Source organism: Thamnophis sirtalis, unplaced genomic scaffold, assembly GCF_051295495.1.
Source record: "Thamnophis sirtalis isolate CommonGarterSnake01/CBP01778 unplaced genomic scaffold, rThaSir2_p1.2 scaffold_14, whole genome shotgun sequence".
In the NCBI taxonomy this organism is placed as follows: Eukaryota; Metazoa; Chordata; class Lepidosauria; order Squamata; family Natricidae; genus Thamnophis; species Thamnophis sirtalis.
Window position 1 is genome coordinate 46,641,774 of NW_028261394.1, and position 21,798 is coordinate 46,663,571.

General features: G+C 43.1%; 1 protein-coding gene across 1 annotated transcript; it reads left to right on the top strand.

Annotated features, from left to right (window-relative positions):
* The first annotated feature begins 1,725 nt into the window (after positions 1-1,725).
* Positions 1,726-20,904, top strand: LOC106539207 (hepatocyte nuclear factor 4-beta). The gene is made up of 10 exons (XM_087728558.1): positions 1,726-1,928; positions 9,743-9,914; positions 11,417-11,511; positions 12,599-12,705; positions 14,931-15,086; positions 15,250-15,337; positions 16,189-16,341; positions 18,116-18,352; positions 19,716-19,835; positions 20,131-20,904. The coding sequence occupies exons 1-10, from the start codon at positions 1,811-1,813 to the stop codon at positions 20,265-20,267; spliced, it is 1,383 nt and encodes a 460-aa protein (XP_087584684.1). The 5' UTR covers positions 1,726-1,810; the 3' UTR covers positions 20,268-20,904.
* The last annotated feature ends 894 nt before the right edge of the window (positions 20,905-21,798 follow it).

The following is a 21,798-nucleotide window of genomic DNA, read 5'->3' on the forward strand; positions in this document are numbered from 1 at the left end:
CACTGATTAATTGTCCTCCCTGTCAGGAAATTTCTTCTTAGTTCTAAGTTGCTTCTCTCCTTGATTAATTTCCACCCTTTGCTTCTTGTTCTACCCTCAGGTGCTTTGGAGAATAGCTTGACTCCCTCTTCTTTGTGGCAACCCCTGAGATACTGGAAGACTGCTATCATGTCTCCCCTGGTCCTTCTTTTCATCAAACTAGACTTACCCACTTCCTGAAACTGTTCTTCATATGTTTTAGCCTCCAGTCCCCTGATCATCTTTGTTGCTCTTCTCTGCACTCTTTCTAGAATCTCCACATCTTTTCTACATCATGGCGACCAAAACTGGGTTTGGAAGACTGCTATCAAGTCACCCCTTGGTCCTTCTTTTCATTAAACTAAAGCAATAGCAATAGCAGTTAGACTTATATACTGCTTCATAGGGCTTTCAGCCCTCTCTAAGCGGTTTACAGAGTCAGCATATTGCCCTCAACAACAATCCGGGTCCTCATTTCACCCACCTCGGAAGGATGGAAGGCTGAGTCAACCCTGAGCCGGTGAGATTTGAACAGCCGAACTGCAGAACTGCAGTCAGCTGAAGTAGCCTGCAGTGCTGCATTTAACCACTGCGCCATCTCGGCTCTAAAGGTAAAGGTTCCCCTCGCACATCTGTGCTAGTCATTCCCGACTCTTGGGCGGGGGTGTGTGTGCTCATCTCCGTTTCAAAGCCAAAGAGCCAGCACTATCCGAAGACGTCTCTGTGGTCATGTGGCCGGCAGGACTCAAAGAGAACACTGTTCCCTTCCCAACCAAAGGTGGTTCCTATTTTTCTACTTGAGTTTTTTTTTTACCTGCTTTTGAACTGCTAGGTTGGCAGAAGCTGGGACAAGTCACGGGAGCTCACTCCGTTACGCGGCGCTTAGGGATCCGAACCGCTGAATTGCCGAACCTTTCTGATCAACAAGCTCAGCGTCTTAGCCACTGAGCCACCACGTCCTTTATGTTTGCAGTATAATATTCCTTTAGGAGCCAAGGTGGCGCAGTGGTTAAATGCAGCACTGCAGGCTACTGCTAGATCAGCAGTTCAGCGGTTCAAATCTCACCGGCTCAGGGTTGACTCAGCCTTCCATCCTTCCGAGGTGGGTAAAATGAGGACCCAGATTGTTGAGGGCAATATGCTGACTCTCTGTAAACCGCTTAGAGAGGGCTGAAAGCCCTATGAAGCGGTATATAAGTCTATTGCTATTGCTATTAAAACGTTGAGGGATCAGAGAGGCCGGGCTGCAGGTAGGAGAGCCTCAGCTGGGTTCAACGGGGCAGCCTGAAGATTGGGCTCCAGGTCATCAGTGCAGAGACCCTGGAAAGAATCTTGAGTTCCACGTAACGTGGATGGTTTTTTGTGTCTGTTTTTTTTAAAAAAACGAATCTCTGTGGGCCATCTTTCACTGTCTGCACTTTTTAAAATGTTTACCCAAGGATTGCTATAAACTGCACGCTATTGAGCCAAGGATGCAATCCAAGTTGATTTGAACCGAGTCTTATCTGCATCATATAATCATGATCCAAGGCATACATTCATGGGAGAAGAGAAACAGAGAGAGAGAGAGAGAGAGGGAGCAATAAATACTAGGTCATTTATACCTCCCAACCTCCTGATAATGCTGGGAGAGAGTAAACGGGATAGGGGGTGGGGGTGGGGGGTGGGGTGTAGAGCTAGGTAATGATTTCTCATCCGGGCAGCTCGGAGTAGTAGTCAAACCTTCCGTGTTGGAAACCCTAGCTGTGATTGACAGCTGGGTAGCGGGGGGCCTTGCCCGCCTGCAAAAATTATGAGGATTTGTCAAAGCCTAATGGAGATGGAAATGCCAGATTATGCCGAGTCTCTCGACTCCTCGTACACCATGCTAGAGTTTGAAAATCTGAGGGTGCTGCCCACCAACTCATCAGGTGAGGAGATCCTTTCTTTTCTCTCTCCAATCGGACCCTCTTATCTTAGTTGCCCTCTTGGCGGACAAAGGACACTGTTGGGGTCGAAGGGTGGATAGTACCAGCTTGTCCTGGTGAACTCTCCGAGGAGCGGAAAGGATGGGACTGTGGGGAGATGCCAGGACCTAGGATTTGATGGCGGATGAAACTTCTTGAGAACTTGGAGGGAATGTTTGGTTAAGCTCTTGCTTAGTAAAACCAACTACTTAGCCACACGGATTAGGATTAAGCCTGGATGACTGTCTTCCTAAGGATGGTTGGTGGATTTCTGAAATAAGTCAATGTTGTTCCTACCACGGGCCACTAAGTTTGTCAAGAGCCTTCGGGAAACGAGATAGCACCCACAGAGACAATGAAGGCCTTTAGAAATAGAGCAGGAAATAAACAAACATTCCTTTGGGGAGGGAAGTAGATAATTTAGCAGCCTTGTCTCTGTGAAATTAATTTCTTTGCCACTGTCTTTTTCCTCTTGCTGGTGGGGGAAAAGGCCATCTAGAATTCAGTGTTGCTTAGCAAACGTTGGTGTTTTCACTCTTCACACCATCAAACTTAACGGAGAATTAGTACGGCTTGGATTTGTGTCCCCCGTTCAAAAGTTCATCTCGATACTTGTCAGTGTTATGTGTCTGACAGTATTACTTTTTGCGTTCGGTATTCCACAAAAATTACGCTAGAGGAAATATGTGACTCTTTAAAGCTGGCGTAAGTCTCTGGGCTGTTTTACCAAATGTTGTGAGGGGTGCTTGCATGTTTAGGAGACCGTAAGAAAGATGGCATTAATGTGATTTTTCTTTTGGGATATTTTTTTCTGCACCTGGGTATATCTTGCTGTTCAGTTCCTGTGAGCTGCACTGTTATCAATTCGGTGCAAAATCATGCTTGCTTACTGCTTTTACTAAGAGAGTATGTGCCTGTTGTTCTGAATCAGAGAATCGTAAGGCTGGAAAGGACCTTGGAGGTCTTGTAGTCCAATCCCAGGAACCCCCAAAACAGGAAACCTTCTACCCTCCTGGACAAATGTTTCCCAATCTTTTCTTGAAAGCCTCCAGTGATGGAATTCTGGGAATTGAAGTCCGCTCGTCTTAAAGTTGCTAAGATTGGGAAACACTGGCTTAAACAGTCTAAAGCAGAGGCCTCTAAATTTAGCAACTACAATAAATTGCCTTTATTTTACGGTTATGTTTTATGGTTTGTGTTTTGTTTTCACCATGCTCCTATAGAAGCAGAAAGGCAGGGCATGAATTTCACCAGAAGTTTTAAAATGTACATATTAAAATGTCCTGTTTTGAACAGTAAAATTGTCTCTCCTGTGGTCTTGGCTTCCTACACTTCAGTATTTTAATCCCTTGGGCAGATATCAACCAAAAAAAAAAACCTGCCAAGAGTTTTCACTTTATTTTATTTTAGATCAGGATGAGAACCACCGATATAGAAGTCCCTGGCTGGATGAAAATCCAGAGACTTAAAAAGTGGGAAACCAATATTGGTTTTATGAGAATGGAGAGTGAAGCCTGTAAGATTTCACAGTTGGTCAGTCGCGATTTCTCTAAGCAACGGAAAACCACCGGATCCATTTCACAGTAGATGGGGAAAGTTTTTATTTCATGTTATTTTACAGCAAAAAAATATGGACCACCGGAAAAGAGGAAAGTATTATTTTTTTTTAGCAACAACTTGACAGTTCTTACTTCCAAGCAACTTTCTGGAGTTTTAGGAAACAGAAGGTGTTTTTTTTAAATTTTTACAACAGGACCTTGTAAAGTCAGGGGTTCAGTCGAAAACCTAGGCCTACGGAATACAGGATCTCCTCAAGTTACAACTACCCTGTTTCCCCCAAAAATAAGACCTCCCCGGATAATTGGGCTTTGGAGTGCATGCGCTAAAGCCAGCCCTCCCCGAAAAGATTGCAACACAACAGCAGCCATGAGGTAACCATGCTCGTTGCCTCCTGCACTCCAAATATAATAAGATCTCCCTGAAAATAAGGCCAAGCGGTTATTTCAGGGGTCAAATAAAAAATAAGAGCCTGTCTTATTTTCGGGGAAACATGGGACAATTGAGCCCAAAATTTCTGTTGCTAAGTGAGACAGTTGTTAAGGGAGTTTTGCCCATTTTACAACCTTCCTTGTCTCAGCTACTAAGGGAATCCCTTCAGATGTTAAGGTAAGTAGCACAGTTATTAAGTGAATCTGACTTTGCTCATCAGGAGGTTAGAAAAATGGATAGCAATAGCAATAGCAGTTCGACTTATATACCACTTCATAGGGCTTTCAGCCCTCTCTAAGCGGTTTACAGAGTCAGCATATCGCCCCCAACAACAATCCGGGTCCTCATTTTACCCACCTCGGAAGGATGGAAGGCTGAGTCAACCTTGAGCCGGTGAGATTTGAACAGCCGAACTGCAGAACTGCAGTCAGCTGAAGTGGCCTGCAGTGCTGCATTTAACCACTGCGCCACCTCGGCTCGGATAACAGCACAATGCAACTGTCATAAATATGAGATAGTGGCCAAGCCTCAGAATTTTGACCCCATGACCACGGGGATGTTGCAGCGGTCGTGAGTGCGAAAACGGCCAGAAGTCACTGGTTCCAGTGCCGTTGTAACTTCAAGCGGGCACTAAACAAGCTGCTGTAAGTTGAGGACTTTCCGTAATAAGATTCTTCAGAGGCAAGTTCCCAAGTTCTTTTGCATCCATGCCAGGCTTAGAAAGGTGTTTTTTTTTTAACCCCAAAAAGGTGCTTTTTCAAGAGGCAACTGGACTTCCTTGTTTTTTTTTCCTTTGAAGAGGTTTCGCTTCTCATCCAAGAAGCTTCTTCAGTTCTGGCAGGATGGTGGGGAAGCTGAAGAAGCTTCTTGGATGAGAAGCGAAACCTCTTCAAAGAAAAAAAAAACAAGGAAGTCCAGTTGCCTCTTGAAAAAAGCACCTTTGGGACAACCATGACCTGGAGGACGGAGAATCTCCATAGACATATTTTTTACAGGAATTTGAACCAAACAATCTATTATTTTTGGTACTATATGTAGACATTCTGAGGCTGTGAATTTTATGCAAATCCATTTTCATGGTCTGGTTTTAGATATCAATCATCTTGGTGCCTATTAAATAGTTAGAACAATTAATCAGTGGGACAACTTGCCTCCAGAAGTTGTGAATACTCCAACACTGGAAGTTTTTAAGAAGATGTTGGATAGCCATTTATTTAAAGTGATGTAGGGCTTCCTGCCTAGGCAGGGGGTTGGACTAGAAGACCTCCAAGGTCCCTTCCAACTCTGTTATTCTGTTCTATTCTAAATGGGAAACATAGTTGGAATAGAAACTGGCAATCCATCTCCTACCAGGTGTAGCTGAATTTAAATGTCTGCGCTACGCCTAAAGGCTCCTTTCAATTAATTCAAGTATTCTATTTCGATGGATGGGTTGAATCTATATAGCTGCCCGTCTCGTTCAGACGTGCACCCACAAACTCATTCATTCTCTTTCTGCAACGTAACGCCTCTGAATTCGCTCGGTGTCCAAAAGACCAGAATCTCGATGTACGGTAAAAGTTCACGTTGTTAGACGCCACAACTTTAGAGTTTCCTAAAGGTGAAGGCTGTTTCAAGCAGGCAGCGGTGTGTTTGCTTATGGGCTAATGAGTAAACCAGCTTGCTCAGGAACTAGCTGTTTTGAAATTAACCGTGTTTGCCTTGAGTAAGCACCCTCTTGACAAAGTGGTCAAAACAGCTTTCGAGAACGGAGCCAAAAAGTTTCCTTGTTCAAGACCGATGAAATCGTCAATGAAATCGAGGAGGCCTATCCAAGAACTTTACGTGACGCACTAGGGAAACTGTTCTTGAAAAATTGAGGGGAACGAATCAGAATCGGTTAAGGAAGCCATTCCAACCACATAGAGAAAGAGAGCCTGAGCGACTGAGTATCAAGAAAATGCCTTTTGCAAGCATTATAATTCTTTGTAATGGTAGGAATAGACAGAATAATAAGAGTTGGAAGAGACCTTGGAGGTCTTCTAGTCCCACCCCCTCCTTAGGCAGGAAACCCTAGACCATTTCAGACAAATGGCTATCCAACATCTTCTTTTTAAAAAAAAATCCAGTTTTGGAGCATTTACAACTTCTGGAAACAAGTTATTCCACTGATTTATTGTTCTAACTGTCAGGAAACTTCTCCCGAGTTTTATTCTATTTTTATTTATTTAGCGTATGGCAAATACATGGACTTATAGTGGGTCAAATGTTAACCTCCACCCAGCCATTCAAGGAGAGGGTGGTTATGTTGGGGGAAAAAATCAGACATTGGGCCGGTGTAAGCTTTTGATGGACATTTGGACTTAGTTCTAGGTTGCTTCTCTCCTTGATTAGTTTCCACCCATTGCTTCTTGTTCTACTCTCAGGTGCCTTGGAGAATAGTTTGACTCCCTCTTCTTTGGGGCAACCCCTGAGATATTGGAAGACTGCTATCATGTCTCCCCTAGTCCTTTTTTTAGACATACCCAGTTCCTGCAACTGTTCTTCATATGTTTTAGTCTCCAGTCCCCTAATCCTCTTTGTTGCTCTTCTCTGCACTCTTTCTAGAGTCTCCACATCTTTTTAATACTGTGGCAAACCAAACTGGATGCAGTACTGCAAGTGTGGTCTTACCCAGGCATGATAAAAGTAAAGCATGAGCATCAACCCTTCTTAAAGTTGTTGAGGCTGTGAAATGTTGCTCCAACAAAATCCATTTGTAAAAAAAGTGATGACAATGATAGATATATTCATAATCTATTCCTAATCATGTATATCTATCTATCTATCTACCTACCTACCTACCCATCCATCCATCATCATCTTTCTCTAGCTCTTTTCTTTCTTTCTTTCTTTCTTTCTTTCTTTCTTTCTTTCTTTCTTTCTTTCTTTTCTTTCTTTCCTTTCTCTCCATCCATCCATCCATCCATCCATCCATAATCATCTCTCTCTTTTCTTTTTCTTTCTCTCTTTCCTCTCTCCTCTCCCATCTATCTATCTATCTATCTATCTATCTATCTATCTATCTATCTATCTATCTATCTATCTATCTATCTATCAATCTATCCATCCATCCATCCATCCATCCATCCATCCATCCATCCATCCATCCATCCATCCATCCTATCTTATCTTATCTTATCTTATCTTATCTTATCTTATCTTATCTTATCTTATCTTATCTTATCTTATCATCTTATCTTTCTATCTATCTATCTATCTATCTATCTATCTATCTATCTATCTATCTATCTATCTATCTATCTATCTATCTATATCTATATCTATATCTATATCTATCTATCTATCTATCTATCTATCTATCTATCTATCTATCTATCTATCTATCTATCTATCTATCTATCATCTATCTATCATATGGCACATTGACATACTTCAGTAAAAGAGAACACAGGGCTAAAATACAAAATAGAGAATATAAAATCTGAATCTTAGCAGGATTTGAAGATTGCGAAGGTGTATCTAAGTTGCAAATATATATTTTTTGACTTCCTTTGTCGCAGCCAGGAAATCCACAAAACCTCCATTTTAGGCTCTGCTCTGATACAGTGTCGCTATGTGTTGGATAGTTTGTTTTTCTGTTCCCACCATCACAATTCGGTATTTTCCCGCTAATCATAATGACTCATAGACTCATATAGAGGTAGCTAATAACCTGAGATATCTCAGAACATTCTTCCTGGTACTTCAAAAGATAAAATCATGCCAGCTCTCCAAGTTTCTGGTTGGAAAAAAAAATTAACCTATTCACACCCATCCATAGTTATGATCTGGTGTAGCTAACATCCCATGGGGGAGGGGAGGGGGGGGAGGAAGAAGGTACTTTATTAAAGGAAAACCTAGCATTCTGGCCTTACGCAATATCTGTGTACTTTGATTGACAAAGGAAGCATTGGGAAAGATGTTAGCCTTAGCGTTCTAGGATTCTTCTCTCTTGTGGAAATCAAAAACTTCCTACTCTGAATCTTTCAGGGATTGATCACACCTTTCAAGGGTCAGATCTGCTCCCAAGATTTCACCTGTCGTCCTCCTTAGCCCTCCCGGATTCATACAATCCCCTTTTGGCCAAGGTGGCGCAGTGGTTAAATGCAGCACTGCAAGCTACTGCTAGATCAGCAGTTCAGCGGTTCAAATCCCACCGGCTCAGGGTTGACTCAGCCTTCCATCCTTCCGAGGTGGGTAAAATGAGGACCCAGATTGTTGGGGGCAATATGCTGACTCTCTGTAAACCGCTTAGAGAGGCCTGAAAGCCCTATGAAGCGGTATATAAGTGTACTGCTATTGCTATTGCTATTGGCAGGTGAAGTCCACCTACTTTGACTTCTCCAAGAGACAGCTAATAGTTGCATTTAAGTTCCTTTTCATAGAGGTAGACTAGAATAACTGAGTTGGAAGGGACCTTGGAGGTTTTCTAGTCCAACCCCTTGCTTAGGCAGGGAACCCTACATCACTTCAGACAAATGGTTATCCAACATCTTCTTAAAAACTTCCACTGTTGGAGCATTCACAACTTCTGGAGGCAAGCTGTTCCAGTGTCAGGAAATTTCTCCTTAGTTCTAAGTTGATTCTCTCCTTGATTAGTTTCCACCCATTGCTTATTGTTTTGTCTTCTGGTGCTTTGGAGAATAGCTTGACTCCCTCTTCTTTGTGGCAACCCCTGAGATATTGGAAGACTGCTATCATGTCTCCCCTAGTCCTTCTTTTCATTAAACTAGACATACCCAGTTCCTGCAACCGTTCTTTATATGTTTTAGCCTCCAGTCCCCTAATTATCTTTGTTGCTCCTCTCTGCACTCTTTCCAGAATCTCAACCTCTGTTTTATATCACGGCGACCGTCACTGGATGCAATATTCCAAGTGGGGGCTTTCCAAGGCCCCATTATGAAGTGATATTAATGCTTTAGGCTAAAAGCAGTTCTATTTCAGTGGCTTTTCAATTTTGCACTGATGCTTCCAGTGATTTTCCCTCTCTTCTCCTCGACTTGCAACTGTTGACTTAGTGCCAAGGTGGCGCAGTGGTTAGGGTGCAGTACTGCAGGCCACTTCAGCTGACTGTTATCTGCAGTTCGGCGGTTCAAATCTCACCGGCTCAAGGTTGACTCAGCCTTCCATCCTTCCGAGGTGGGTGAAATGAGGACCCAGATTGTGGGGGTGATATGCTGACTCTGTAAACCGCTTAGAGAGGGCTGAAAGCCCTATGAAGCGGTATATAAGTCTAACTGCTATTGCTATTGCTAGTGGCCATTCAAAGTTTCAACAGCACTGGAAAAAGTGACTTACGGCTGCTTTTCACACTCACGACCATTGCAGCATTCACGTGGTCATGGGATAAAATTTGGACGCTTGGCAACTGGCATGTACTTACGACAGTTGCAATGTCCCCGTGTGTGTGTGTGTGTGTGTGTGTGTGTGTGGTCATGCGATCCCCTTTTGCGACTTTCGGCAAGGAAAGACAATGAGGAAGTCAGATCCACTTAACAACCGTGTTACTCAGTTGACACCTGAAGTGATTCACTTAACAACGGTGTCAAGAATGGTCATCAAATGCAGCAAAACTGACTTAACAACTGTCTCGCTCAGCAGCAGGCATTTGGGGCTCATTTTTGGTCGTAAGTCAAGGACTGCCTGCATTGGATTGGGTTGAAATCCTAGTTGTTATCTTTCTCGGTTCTGTATTGTTTTTAATCCTGGCAATTGGCCCCCTTGATATGTTGATCTGATGCCTGCCTGACAGCCTTTTCTTTCTGTAGAGGCCCTTGTCTCGGAGACAGGCAACAGTGGCTTACTTGCGAATGGGATCAACTCCTTGTGCTCCATCTGTGGGGACCGGGCAACTGGGAAGCATTATGGCGCTTCCAGCTGCGATGGCTGCAAAGGCTTCTTCAGAAGGAGCGTCCGGAAGAATCACATGTATTCCTGCAGGTATAAAGATGCTGTCACTTTTGTTCAGGGAATTCTGGGAAATTCCCATTTCCTGGCAAGCGTTGCTCAACCTTGGCAGCTTGAAGATGAGTGTCCTTCAACTTCCAGAATTCTGGGAGTTGAAGTCCACACATCTTCAAGTCCTCACTTGTGGGTTGTGTATGAAGGTTGAATCCGTACATCTTCAAGGCTGCTAGCTGGGTAATTCTGGGAGTTGAAGTCCACACATCTTCAAGTCCTCACTTGTGGGTTGTGTATGAAGGTTGAATCCATACATCTTCAAGCCTGCTAGCTGGGTAATTCTGGAAGTTGAAGTCCACAAATCTTCAAGTCCTCACTTGTGGGTTGTATATGAAGGTGGAGACCACACATCTTCAAGTATGCTGGTTGGAGAATTCTGGGAGTTGAAGTTCATACATCTTCAAGTCCTCACTTGTGGGTTGTGTATGAAGGTTGAATCCATACATCTTCAAGCCTGCTAGCTGGGTAATTCTGGAAGTTGAAGTCCACAAATCTTCAAGTCCTCACTTGTGGGTTGTATATGAAGGTGGAGACCACACATCTTCAAGTATGCTGGTTGGAGAATTCTGGGAGTTGAAGTTCACACATCTTCAAGTCCTCACTTGTGGGTTGTGTATGAAGGTTGAATCCATACATCTTCAAGCCTGCTAGCTGGGTAATTCTGGAAGTCCACAAATCTTCAAGTCCTCACTTGTGGGTTGTATCTGAAGGTGGGTGTCAGGGTTCCAAATAGCATCCAAAATTAAATCAGAGTCCGAGGCAAATGATTCCTCAGAGTTTCAATTTATTAAAAGAGCCATGTTGGAACTTGAATCTGAAGGCTTCCCGGTTTTCCCACCCAGCTGAAAGTTCAAGATCTTGTCCCCACAAGTCCATCACATGGTCCAATCTCCCACTGCCATGCTGGCAGTTCCACCCATCCAGTTCCGGTCAGGTGCAGAGACAAAGGATGACCTTGGCTTTCTAGAAAGAATGTTGTTATGGCTACATATCATCCAATTCCATATAATCCCCACTACCATTTCCCCCCAATAGAAAATGCATAGTAGAATAACAGAAAGTGTGGCAGGCTTGAGATCTAAAAGAAAAATTGGCTGCAGGTGACTCTCTGAGTCCACACATCTCCAAGCATGTTAGCTGGGGAATTCTGGGAGTTGAAGTCCGTAGATCTTCCAGTGGCAAGTTTGAGAAACACTGCCTTAGACACAACCATTAATAGTCCTGGGAAACATCTTCGTTTCCCCAGGCATAAACATTGTCCTTAGCTATTTCTTGGAAGAGGTAACGATTTGCAAAGCAATAAACGAAGAAGCTCTCTCCATAATATAATTTTCTCATATTTTTTTTACGAGACTTCTGGGGAAAAACACAGGAAAAATGCTTTGTCCTTTGCTAAAACAGCCCTAAAAAAAATTACCAACTCAAGGTTGGGAAATAATCCATTCTCTTTCCTCAGAATTAACCTCCGTTTTCCGTTCCAGGTTCAGTCGACAGTGTGTGATCGACAAAGACAAGAGAAATCAATGTCGATATTGCCGCCTGAAAAAATGTTTCCGAGCGGGAATGAAAAAAGAAGGTAATTCCCCCCCCCCAACTGTCCTCCGTTTTGGAGTGTGATACAGTCCAGGTTGTGTTGCTGGCTGTGTGATCTCTAGCCTCTGGATGAGACAATGAGTCAGAGTAAGTTCCACGTCAGCAAATCTCTGCTCGTATCTTTTATGAGTCACAGATCAGCAAGGATTGCCTCTCTTCCAAAAGTTTAAATGACCCAGATTAATTTTGCTCCCATGAATTATAATCGAAGGGACAGGGGAAAAAAAACCACACCTGTTGCTCTAATAAAACTTTCTGCCCTCTTCGAAGCCCTGATACGCATGTCTCCCTAAACTCTCTGCCTGAAACTTCTCAATGCGTTGACGAGCAATGTTACATGAACAGAGTCAGCCACCCAAACAATGAAATTTCAAAGATAAACATGGATTTTCTGAATGCGTAACACATGATGAATTGGATCTCCTTATGGAGTTTTTCCATAAAACAGGAATGAAAATGAACCTATGATTTATGGTTTCGATGATGAGACCGGATGGGTTTCAGAGAGAAGGGAGTTATGTAGCCACCGTAGAATAAGAAGTGAATTTATAATTATCCTCGCGTCCTGTAACACCCTGGATTGAATCATCCCAGTTGTTAAACTAGTGACGTGGTTGTTAAGTGAATTTGGCTTCCCCCATGGAGTTTGCTTGTCAGCAAGTTGTAAAAGGGGATCATGTGATCCCCGGACACTGCAAAGTCATAAATATGCAACTGTCATAAATATGAGTCAGTTGCCAAGCACCTCAATGTCAATCATCTAAGCACAAGGGTGCTGCCAAGGTCATAAGGGTGAAAAATGGTCATAAGTCACTTTTTTCAGTGCGGTTATAACTTCAAACGGTGGCTAAATGAACTGTGGTAAATCAAGGACGACCTGCATAAGGAAGGGACTGCTTAAGTATGACGTCTTCCCAGGGCTTCAGCAGGATCCGTTTCTGGAGCCTAGAAATCAAATGCTCAGCTAGAGGTTCATGAGGGATGGTGCCACTTCATCGACCCACCGACTGAACTGTCAATCACTGGGCGGCCAGCCAATCCTTCATCGTCTCTTTATTTCTCCCCAAAAGCTGTCCAGAATGAACGGGACAGGATCAGCATCCGGAGAAGCAGTTATGAAGACAATGGGGCATTGTCCATCACCATCTTAACCCAAGCAGAAGCAATGGCACAGCAGGTAAGGGAGATGGATGGATGGATGGATGGATGGATGGATGGGTGGGTGGGTGGGTGGGTGGGTGGGTGGGTGGGTGGGTAGGTAGGTAGGTAGGTATGTAGGTAGGTAGGTTGGTAGATAGATAGATAGATAGATAGATAGATAGATAGATGGTAGGTAGGTAGGTAGGTAGGTAGGTAGGTAGGTAGGTAGGTAGGCAGATGACAGATAGATAGGGTAGATAGATAGATGGATGGATAGATGATAGATAGGGGAGAGAGGGTAGATAGATAGATGGATGGATAGGTAGGTAGGTAGGTAGGTAGATAGATAGAGATAGATAGATAGATAGATAGATAGATAGATAGATAGATAGATAGAGGGTAGGTAGGTAGGTAGGTAGGTAGGCAGACGACAGATAGATAGGGTAGATAGATAGATGGATGGATAGATGATAGATAGGGGAGAGAGGGTAGATAGATAGATAGATGGATGGATGGATGGATAGGTAGGTAGGTAGGTAGGTAGGTAGATAGAGATAGATAGATAGATAGCTAGATAGAGGGTAGGTAGGTAGGTAGGCAGACGACAGATAGATAGGGTAGATAGATAGATGGATGGATAGATGATAGATAGGGGAGAGAGGGTAGATAGATAGATAGATAGATAGATAGATAGATAGATAGATAGATAGATAGATAGATAGATAGATAGATAGAGGGTAGGTAGGTAGGTAGACAGATAGGGTAGATAGATAGATGGATGGATAGATGATAGATAGGGGAGAGAGGGTAGATAGATGATAGATAGATAGATAGATAGATAGATAGATAGATAGATAGATAGATAGATAGATAGATAGATAGATAGATAGATAGATAGAGGGTAGGTAGGTAGGTAGACAGATAGGGTAGATAGATAGATGGATGGATAGATGATAGATAGGGGAGAGAGGGTAGATAGATAGATGGATGGATGGAGAGATGGAGAGAGAGCACTTTCCCCAGATCTTCTTGCAATAATGTAACTGTGAATTTATTTTGGTACCCCACTTATTTCTGATAGATAACTTTGCACTAAACTCTCCAATAAGGTTTTTGCCCATGCGGAATTCATTTTGATCTATCTCAACTCTATTTTTTATTTATTTATTTATTTTTTAATTGGTTTGCATGCCGCCCACTCTCAAGAGACTCAGGGCGGCTTACAGGTAAAAAAGGAAGGGGGGGGCATACAAAAAATAACTCTACAAGTTTAATGAACTGTTTGAAGGGGGGGGGTGCATTCTTATCTTTAACTGGGAGCGTTAATGAAACACTTGTGATATATTGCCACCTGCTGGAGCAACGGAGCCTACCGAATTTGAGCATATTATGCCCAAATAAACTGAATGGAGCAGAGAAGAGACAAAATGTCTTGCTTTGATGTTTCTGGTGCTGCTGTTGTTCGTTGTTGAAAACATGCCTATTGCATGCACACATGCTTTCATTTAATTACCCCATTATCCCATTTAACCCAAGGCTTCTTTAGAAATTGCATTAAAATGGGCATGCATGCTGAAGGGTGTTTCTCCAAAAGTAGGGATCACTGTTGCTTTGATTAATGCACATTTTACAATGTAATTTCTTCCATATGATGCATGTTTGCCCTTTATTCCTTCTTTCCTATCTTCCTTCCTTCCTATCTTCCTTCCTTCCTATCTTTCTTTCTTTCTTCCTTCCTTCCTTTTTCTTTCTCATCTTTATACAGACTTTTAAAGACTTATTTCCCCCCAAAAAACCTACCTATTTGACCTGCAAAATCTGAATTTATTTATTATTTATTTTATTTATTTATTAATTAGACTTATATACCGCTTCATAGGGCTTTCAGCCATCTCTAAGCGGTTTACAGATTTTTAGCAAATTGAGTCAGCAAATTGCCCCCACAGTCTGGGTCCTCATTTCACCCACCTCGGAAGGATGGAAGGCTGAGTCGATCTTGAGCCGGTGAGATTAGAACTGCAGATAACAGTCAGCTGAAGTGGCCTGCAGTACTGCACCCTAACCACTGCGCCACCTCGGCTCCTGGAATTTGCAAGGATAATGCTCTCACTTCATTCATTCGTTCGTCAATACAAATTCAGATGTTTGCACACAATTGGAAAATTCCTCTCCTTTCTCCGTATTATAGAAAAGGAGGGGAGGGAAGATCCGAAGGAGGGGAAAGAAGGAGGCTTAGTGCCTAGAGGGTCTCTTGTTTTGCAGTATTCAGCTCTCCGTCCCGTGCACAGCGCAGAGCTTGCCATGAAGAAAATCGCCACCATCAACGACGTGTGTGAGTCTATGAAGCAGCAGCTTCTGGTTCTCGTGGAGTGGGCAAAATGCATCCCCGTGTTCTGCGAGCTTCCTCTGGATGACCAGGTGAGCAAGGAACCGTCTTTTTGCCCAGGGTTAACACTCTTAAATTGCAGAAAGGACGGCGGGTGACTTTTACTAACTCGCACATTGAGAAGTTTGCTTCTTTAAGAGTGGTTCGGAAGGCCCAAGTCAGCAATAACATACCCTCCCTTCTTCCAATTTGCAGGTTGCATTGCTCAGGGCTCACGCGGGGGAGAACCTCTTGCTGGGAGTTGCAAAGCGCTCCATTCCGTACACAAATTTTCTCTTATTAGGTAAAAAGAATTTTTCTGTGTGTGTGTGTGTTGTATTTGTGCTGATAAATAAATAAAGGGAGACTAGTATAGATCTATTTCAAGCTATTTAGCTCTCATCAGCTAGCCATACCCTTACATGTGTGTGTGTGTGTGTGTGTGTGTTGTATTTGTGCTGATAAATAAATAAAGGGAGACTAGTATAGATCTATTTCAAGCTATTTAGCTCTCATCAGCTAGCCATACCCTTACTGGGATTCGAACCTGGGCTGTATTACACATTAGGCAGATGTGTTAACCACTAAGCCACAAGGTTCTCCTCCTTTATCAGCCGAGCCAGGGAAATAGGTATGTATTTAGTGTCACAACCCCTGGTATGCCTAAATATGGGAGGAAGCCTACTGCTTCCTTTCTCTGTCTATCGGCTCGTCACAAGAGACCATCCAGACAGAAACCCAATATTTTTACTGTTGCCTTTGTTACATTTGTGTTGTATTTGTGCTGATATACATATATAAATTTTATATATATAAATTTTCATCATTATCCATCTCCAATGGACAGCAAACAGAATAGCAGGTAGATTCCTCAAAGAACAGTTTGATGGGATGTATCGTATAGACCAGTGTTTCTCAACCTTGGCTACTTGAAGATGTCTGGACTTCAACTCCCAGAATTCCCCAGCCAGCGAATGCTGGCTGGGGAATTCTGGGAGTTGAAGTCCAGACATCTTCAAGTGGCCAAGGTTGAGAAACACTGGTATAGACACAGGCTGGTGAAAACTGACTTTGAATGTTCCCGCGGTTTTCACCGATCAGCTGGAGCCGTGGATCGCCGTCCTGTTCCTCACAACATCCCTTCCTCTTCTGTAGGCAACGACTTCATCATCCCCATGCAGTGTCCCGAGCTTGAAATTGCTCGGGTGGCAATCAGGATTCTGGATGAGCTGGTGAAGCCCTTACGGGAAATTCAGATCGACGAGAACGAATATGCCTGTCTTAAAGCCATCGTCTTTTTTGACCCAGGTATTTATTCTTCATATCGTCCCGAGTTTGATTTTAAAAAAAAAACAACCACCACCACCCTTTGATTACCAGAAGATGATAGGAATTGACAGGACAAAGTCTACGGAGACTCATGGTTGTCTCAAAGATGCTTTTAAAAGAAACAGGCGTTTTGCTTCTCATCCGAGAAGCTTCTTTGGTTCAGTTCTTCAAAACGGAAGAAGCTTCTTGGATGAGAAGTAAAACATCTTCAAGGAAAATCAAAGATCATCCAGTTGCCTCTTGAAAAAGCACCTTTGAGACAATTGATAGGATGAGCTTCCAACAGGTACCGTTTTACACCGAAAACAAGACAAGGTTTTTTTTTTAATCTGTTCTGTTCTCCTGTAATTTCTTGCACCCATTTCCAAATTTTTGTCCAATAAAATTTTTGTCCGAAATCTTTCTACCGGGAATAATCAAAGGGAAATATACAAAGAAAATTAAGTACATATTAACACATCTGCTAACTACAGCTAGAATAGCATTTGCCCAATGCTGGAAACAAAATAACACCCCCTCGGACGAATTAGTGATTAAAAAAACCTTTGGATTGTGCAGAGATGGACAAATTAACACTGAAATTAAAAGATAAAGAAGAGTCGGAATATTATGAAATTTGGAACAATTGGTACAAATGGCTGCAAAACAAGAATAAAATTAATTAAGCAAAAAAAACTATATATAAATATATATAGAACTGTGTATAAAGGTGTGTAAATATAGAAGCGAAATATTATATACATGTACAGGTATGATGACATAACAATGTTGATGTAATGACTGTAAGGTGTTGTAGAAGGGAAAAAAATAAAGAAAATCTGCTAAAAGAAAGAAAACAAGACAAGTTTTTATTTTCTTTTGAGCCCCCAAAATAAATGCTTGGCCTTATTTTCGGGGAGGTCTTATTATTTTTGAGGTGCAGGAGGTGGCGAACGTGGTCACCTCATAGCTGCTGCTGGGCTGCAATATTTTCGGGGAGGGCTTATTTTAGTGCATGTGCTCAAAAGCCTGATTGGGTTATTATCCGGGGGGGGGGTGTGTCTTATTTTCAGGGGAAACATGGTACCTTGGCTTCTTTCAGCTTTCCTGGACCTTCTACCATTGTCTTAAAACCTACTGTATTTTTCGGAGTATAAGACGCACCTTTCCCCTCCCAAGAGGCTGAAAATCTGGGTGCGTCTTATACACTGAATGCAGCATTTTTTGCCTCCCCAAACCCCGCCTCCTTCACCAAAAAGCCTGTGCATAGCCTATAGGGGGCTTTTAGACAACTCCTAAGGGCTGGGGGGGGGGCAGAAATGAGCTAAAGGTGGGTCATTTTTTGCTCAATTTTGCCCCCCATCCCCCAAGAGCACTCTATAAGCCTCCTAAAGGCTATCCGTGCCCTTTTTTGGCAAAAATTGGGCTGTTATTTTCTCATTTTTGCCCTTCCCCCAGGAGCATTCTACAAGCCTCCTAAAGGATATGCATGCCCGTTTTTTTTTTTGCCCATTTTCATGAAGAACGGGCTGTTTTGGGTAGGTCTGCAGAGTGCAAAACTTTTTTTTTTTTTAATTGCCTCTTCAAAACCTTGGTGCGTCTTATACTCCGAAAAATACGGTACCTCCGTCCTGAACCAAATTTAATTTTCTATTGCTTTTGCTTCACCCGATCATTTCCCTTCTCGGTCATGGTCCCACCCTAAGCGTGGCCGACAACATTTGCTCGCCTTCATTTCCATCTGCTTTGTCTCTCTCCTTTCTCCTTGTCCCAGATTGCAAAGGGCTGAGCGATCCGGGGAAAGTCAAGAACATGCGTTTCCAGGTGCAAGTGAACCTGGAGGATTACATCAACGACCGGCAGTACGATTCCCGGGGAAGGTTCAGCGACATCCTCCTCCTGCTCCCTCCGCTGCAAAGCATCACTTGGCAGATGATCGAGCAAGTGCAGTTCATCAAACTCTTCGGCATGGCCAGGATTGACAGCTTGCTGCAAGAAATGCTCCTTGGAGGTACGACGTGGGTGGAGATGTGAAGGGGCCTGGACTAGACGTCAAGGGGGCCTGGATTAGGAGCAAGGACACCCAACTTCTGCTCCTCCTTCAAGAAGGAACCTCTGAGGAACCTCTTAAGGTTGTCCCTCTTATGCAACCCAACCTACCCCACAAGGTGGTGGTTGTGGAGAAAACACAACCACGGATGTTCCATCTACCATCTCAACCTGCTGAAAGAAAAATGGGATAACAAAACTGGGAGACAGAGAAAGAAGCTTTGGGGTTAGGTCTACACAATATCTTTAACTAGTAGCCCCACTCACATATCTCTGTTTGGCTAGTTTTAACCCTGTTCCAAGAGCATTATTGAGCCGAAGTGGCGCAGTGGTTAGAGTACAGTACTGCAGGCTACTTCAGCTGACTGCTAGCTGCAGTTCGGCAGTTCAAATCTCACCGGCTCAAGGTTGACTCAGCCTTCCATCCTTCCGAGGTGGGTAAAATGAGGACCCAGACTGTTGGGGACAATATGCTGACTCTGTAAACCGCTTATAGAGGGCTAAAAGCCCTTTGAAGCGGCATATAAACCTAAAAAAAAAAATTCTGATGAATCTTGGGATTCAAAAAAAGAGCTAGAACAAAGTTGAATTGGTGATTACCGCTGGAGGGGGGAAAAGCTATGTTAATATGGCTTCCTTACACAGTAAGGGAATTCTTTAAATCCCCAAATGATGATTTATGAGCAAGAGAGTCCAAATTGTCCCACAATCCATTGATTTTGAGGAAGGCTTGGGCGGGGGGAGGGTTCATTCCAGACCTGTTTTTGTTTGAAGGGATGATAAGCCTAGATAATCATGCAATGGGAATCTCCAGTTTGGCAATTTTAAGACTTGTGAACTTCTTGAGTTCCTCAGCCAGTGTGGAATTCTGGGAGTTGAAGTCCACAAGTCTTAAAAGTCACCAAGTTTGGACACCCCCTGCCCTATAACACAACTCTATGGCGCAGATTCCATTTCTATTAAATTTCTTTTTAGAAACCTATGTGTTAAATGGCTTGGAATTCAACGAGGACTGAACTTAGTTCTTTCCCTGCCTCCTGAGATTTTATTAGAGGACTGGAAATAGCTGGGAGTCAGAATTTGGGGATGTTGTCATCCGTTGAAAACTGAAAGGCAATGCCAGGAGCGTTCAATTGTCTTTGCTTCTACTGTAGTTCTGACTTTTGTGTAGATTCTTCAAGGGGAGGAGGCTCCCAAGACAGACCGTTTCCTTTCGTGTCACTTGATGTAGTTTGAACATGGACATCCAGAATTAAAATCAGACTGCTATTTGGGGGTTTGTTCATTGAATACGATTGGACTGAGATGGATTTCTTTTTGCGCAGGAACAAGCATGGATATGCCCCAATACCAGCCAGGCCCTTCCAGCCATAACATGGAACATCTTCCAAGTCACATCGTGCTGCCTAGCACAATTGGCTCAGTCATTCACACCATCTCAGTCTGTAGGTACCAAGTTTCTCAATGTTTCAACTAGGAAATTGTGGTTGAACCTTGACCATTGACCTAAAGGATACAAATGCTTGGAAATGACTAGAGTGGGTGGGTGGGTGGGTGATAATGATTGGATGAAAGGGCGGTGATGTAGACTGGCAGAAAGACAGTGGATCCACTGGGGAATGGGATCTTCCGAACACATCATGAAGGACTTCTTGAAGGTCCAGGACAGACTGGTCAGGAAAGCAAGTCATGGCTCACGTACACGAGAAGTAATTATCATGTTCATCTTTCCTTCTACAGCTTCACCAGAAACTTCGCTCCCTTCTCCTTCCACCAGCACAGGAAGTGAAGACTACAAACTGGGTCCCACCTCCGGATCCGAAATCCAAACAACCCTTTTGCCCCAGGTGGTCATCCCCAAACAAGAGATCCTCTAGGAAATCCACTCTTTATTTTTTTTTGTAGTTGCCCCTTTTCGAATTCAACAAGCTTTGCTTCCATGATGGCAGTCAACATCGCTAGGTTTCTCGCCCATTAAAATCACCTTGTATGTCACTTGGGTCCTTTCCAAGATCCCGCAACATTATTAGCATAACAAGTGTTAACTATCATATAAAACATTGGCAGTTAAGTGGTTTATTTTGTGTTACACTCCCATCTATTGTGGTGTTGTGGAAACGACAGGACTGGTTTGGGTGGAACAGCAAATGGAGATTAGCTCAATGCAGATCGTAAAACCAGTTTGATGGCCATAGTCCAATGGTGAGAGAAACATTCAGTATATATGATTGGCGTACTCCTAGGATTGAACCTACGTTTTTGAGATTCCTCTTGCCATTTGTAAGATATCAATGTTGGAACAAAATAAATTGTACTTAAAATAAAAGTCTTCAAAGCAACGTGTCGAGTTAATACTTCAGAACGGCCATTTATGGCTTGCGGGCAAGGTAGGTCTTCACAAGAAGCTGAAGGATGCACTCAAATCAATCAGAATAGATCTGGAAGGGACCTTGGAGGTCTTCTAGTCCAACCCCCTGCTCAAGCAGGAGATCCAATACCATTTCAGATAGGTTTTTTTTTTTTAAAAAAAAACCTCCAGTGAGGAAGCACCAACAACTCCTAGAGGGAAGCCATTCTCAATTGTCTTCACTGTCAGGAAATTCCTTCTTAGTTCCAAGTTGCTTCTCTCCTTGATTAGTTTCCATCCACTGTTTCTTGTCTTGCCTTCTGACGCTTCGGAAAAAAAGCTGACCCTTTCTTCTTTGTGGAAACCCCATAAATATTGGAACACTGCTACCATGTCGTGCATTAAATCAACCCATATTCTCTCTCCTGATGGGCTCCGTCAATGATTTTGTGGTCAGAGACAACTACATTATGAACCTGGGAACTTTGTGCCACGCTTCCCTGGAGCAATGTAAACACAATAAAGTAAATCAAAGCCACCATTTGCCTGGGACTAGTCAACAAAGCTTCCATCGGTTAACTTTATTCCACATTTTTATATAAAAAAAAAATTACAACAGAACGAGGATCTGAAAACCAAGGAACTTCCGTTTCCATCCATTCCACACACACATTTGCTAAAACCAGAGACATCATCCCCTGTTCAAACATGATCTGCCGAGTTTCAGAAGGACAGTCCCACCGGAGGTGACCCAGATATGAGCGAGGTCCTTCAAGGTCGCCATATCTAATTCTCAAACGACAGGAATGAAACCGCCAGAGATTTTTAACTGGCTCCTTTCCCCCCACTTTCTATCTTGTATTGCATTTTTCTTCCAGTGGCAGCTTCCTCCAGGGTTAACGTCAAACTGAGACTTGAACTGCCCACATTTTGTTTAGAGAACTGAGAAGTTTGTTAAGATGTACCAAGCACTCCTCGGCCGGGTTCTGTAAATGCTAAATATCTTACCCCTTACTAAGGCCCTGCTCACTTGCAACGGGCGGTATTTCTTCTGCACGGCA